The following is a 3560-nucleotide window of genomic DNA, read 5'->3' as shown; positions in this document are numbered from 1 at the left end:
AAACTTCCATTAAAATATAAATTTTTAAAATCAATTATTACTTTCTAAAAATAATAAATTTTTCATTTTGTAAAGATCTTAGAAGAAATTTAATATTACCCAATATATACTGGATGATATCTATCCTAAAACTTTACTTAGTAGACACTCAAATGCTTTTGATAAACAAAAATCTCTAACTACTTTCAGAAGAATTTAACAGTGTATTCATGAATGAAAAATAATAAATATTAAGATAAACATATGTATCAGTTAATTAATCCATAAACTCTAAATTTTCAACAAAGTATCAAAACATTTAGAAAATTAATCACATATAAAAGAAAAGCAAAAATAATTTTAATGTGACAATAACTTTCCTAGATGTCAATAAAATCTATATTGACCATAAAGAATATAAATGCTTATGTGACTTAAGATCAGCTTTTTAGTAGCAAAGATAAAATTGACACATAAAATTTACCAAAATAGGTCATTTTCTTTAGTTTACAACCTAAGTATGTTGACTCATTTATGAAGGTTTTATATGTATTTCAGTTAATTAAGGGAATTAACAAATTCAGATGTGAAAAATAATTAAATTATTTTAAAAAGTTAATGAAAAGCCAAATTAATCAAGATTTCATCTTACCTTAATGCCCTCTTCATCATTGACTCTGCGAATCATTTTTACACACATTTCTGTAATTTTTGGAAATGTTGGCTGTTCAATACAGATATCTCTTAGAATCTTTATTACCCTTTTTCTTACACTGATGCCAGTATCCTGAGAAAAAGAAGGAATTTTAAGTATCAAAAAATGATTGTCACAAGCTGGTAAATTTGATAAAAAAATGAAATTAGAAAGTTATGTCCATGCCACTGCTGTAAAATGGGACTGATAATCAGGGTTGGGGTAAGACTGAGAAAAACTGGATAAACTGTGTATACTGCACTGAAACAGATGAGGGACAGAATAATTTAAAAGTGATGCATGATAGGGTATTATGGTTATCACAAGAATCCAAAATTAAGGTTGCATAGTGGAATGTACTTGGGGAGGTGGGAGGGGTGCGGACTGTGTACCAGGGAGGGAGTGTTTCTTTTACTTTTCAAAGAGAGGGGCGAACTGGGGAGAGGGGGAGGAGGGCTGGGCGGGGAGAGAAATGCAGCAATGAATGAATGGAAATCCAAAATCTCTGTAAATGTTCATTAAAATTATTAATAAAAAACCAAAAGAAATATTATGCCTTGGATCATAAAAAAAAAAAAAAGTATGTTCAACATGTTTCTCTTTGGCCTGCCTATTTTTTCCTTCACCTACTTTATTATTATTTACACAGGTAAGAAAGAATGAAACGTATACAAGCGTTCAGGTCTTTTGTTCATAGGGTCGCTATGAGTTGCCTACGACTCAACAGCACTTAACAACAACAATTTTTATTATATGGCTTTTTATCTTAAAATAGACATTCAAGAAATAGAAAATGCTCTTAGGTTAGCAATAGACAAGATACTACGAATCTAATTTTGTCAGAATTAAAAATAATAAATACAAAGCTTTGAGAACAATATTTAACACCTAAATAGCACATATATAAACTTAAAGTCATTGCTATGAGGTGGAACTGACTCACAGCTGACAGTGGCTTTTCGCAGGTTGTAAAACACACTAACAATCATTCTTAAAAAAACTGCTTCATTTGAACTTGATCTTTGGTATTATAGTTTACAAGAAGTATAAAAGATGAAGCAATAAATTAAGCAATTAAAGGAGAAAAGTAAGACTGATTCAGTCTTTTAATCAGTTAACAACATGAGGGGTATGTGTGCGTGCCTATATGTTAAAAAAAGAACCACTTAAATATTATGATTTGACCACGAAATGAAATATGTGATCAAGGGGAAAATTTTGATTTTAAAAAACCCAGAAGACTTTTAAAAAATTTATTTATTTTTAAAAATTTTTATTGTATTATTTTTACGTGTACCGTCAAATCAGATCTGACTGGTACGGGAGGAGATTGCCCCCTCCTTCTCCAGCAGAGCATCTGGTGGATTTGAACCGTGTACCTCTGGGATTGCAGTGCAGCCTTGCCACTAGGCCACCAGAGCTCCCAGAAAAGACTTTCTTTTTAAGACATAATTAGAGAATTTAAAATGGACTAATGAAGAGATAATAACAATAGGGAATATTAATATAGTTAAAAAATTCAAACTAATTGCAGCAGAGTCTGAATCAATGCATGGTTGACTCTCCACTGAATCTCCAAGGCTGTAAATGACATGGGAGGAGAGTGGCCCTTTTTTCTCATGTGTAGTCCCTGTAGTCCCTGGTGGATTGAGGAATGGTCTTTGTAACTCCCTAAGGACTTAAATTTATTAGAGATAATAATTTTATGTTTACACAGAATAGTATATATATATATATATATATTTTTAGTTTCAAGTTAAACATTTAGGAGAGAAGTAACAGAATGTAACAATTTAAAATAATTTAGCAAAAAAGGTACATAATATTGGCAGGTATATGGGTCTTCACTATGATCAAGTTCTTGAACATTACATATGTTCATAATTGAAGAGCTTCAAGCTTCTAAAGGAAGTAAAAACATGATAAAATTAATATGAAATTTAGAAAGAGTTTTAGAATATTTGTTAGGTTACACATTGTCAGAATTTATTCGATTCTCAGAACCTCAATCATTTCTTTCTTTATTCTCAGAATTATTAAAACACTATAGGATGGGGGGGAAGTACCTTTTCACTTTTTTCTTTAAATTCTTTGTTCCAACTAAGATTTAATGCCTAATCAATTTAACTCAATGCCAGTGAGTTGGAACTCACTCAAAGCTGACCCTCCAGTGAGTCTGCAGTGTTGAAAATTGCCAAATTGCCTGAAAGCAGACTACCCATCTTTCTTCTGGAGAGCTGTTGCCGTTACTGGATTCAAACCACCTACCTTTCGGTTTTGGAAGTAGAAGTGGCATCCACGTCCTAAACAACATGCCTCTGTAAACTCTATGAACTATGATAAATGCTAATAGTGGAGGGGCTTCTGGCCTTTTGTTCATAGGGTTGCTATGAGTTGTGCGCAACTCAAGGACAACCAACAACAACCATCACCACCTTTGAGGTTGGCAGTGTAAACCCCTAACCTACTTGGCCACTAAACCTTCCTAACACCCAAAAGGAGCTAAAAATTAAACTAAAACGTTTTTTTCTTCTAATGCTAACAGTGATAGAATAAACTCTAGTGATCTAACTGTGTGCACTAACATTTCCTAAAATCAAGGCTTCCTTTTAAAATTCCTCTAAAATTTTCTAGGGTCAGAAAAATCCATGACATACTCTTCCAAACGCATCTAAAATCAAACTAAACAGAGGCAGTATGTTAGAATAACAGTTCTTTTAAAAATTTTATTAATTTTAATGAACATTTACAGAGATTTTGGATTTCCATTCATTGATTGTTGCACTTTTCTCTAGAATAATATTTTTTTAAAATTACTTTTAAGATTCCAATGACTTCTTGGTTATATTTACAGACTCTGCTGTTGTCATGTGCCATTGAGTTGTTT

At 31.9% G+C, this 3560-nt stretch overlaps 1 protein-coding gene across 1 annotated transcript in view; it reads right to left on the bottom strand.

Annotated features, from left to right (window-relative positions):
* NIPBL (Nipped-B homolog (Drosophila)) overlaps window positions 1-3560 on the bottom strand; it is a 251156-nt gene that overhangs the window by 45093 nt on the left and 202503 nt on the right. Inside the window, exon 30 of the mRNA XM_006889575.1 lies at window positions 632-766. Coding sequence (XP_006889637.1) covers window positions 632-766 — 135 coding nt within the window. The remainder of the gene's footprint in view (window positions 1-631; window positions 767-3560) is intronic.

This window comes from Elephantulus edwardii, unplaced genomic scaffold (assembly GCF_000299155.1).
Source record: "Elephantulus edwardii isolate Elephantulus edwardi_28Jun2011 unplaced genomic scaffold, EleEdw1.0 scaffold00079, whole genome shotgun sequence".
Lineage (NCBI taxonomy): Eukaryota > Metazoa > Chordata > Mammalia > Macroscelidea > Macroscelididae > Elephantulus > Elephantulus edwardii.
The sequence above is the reverse complement of the archived record's forward strand: the minus strand, read 5'-3'. Positions and strand labels throughout refer to the sequence as shown.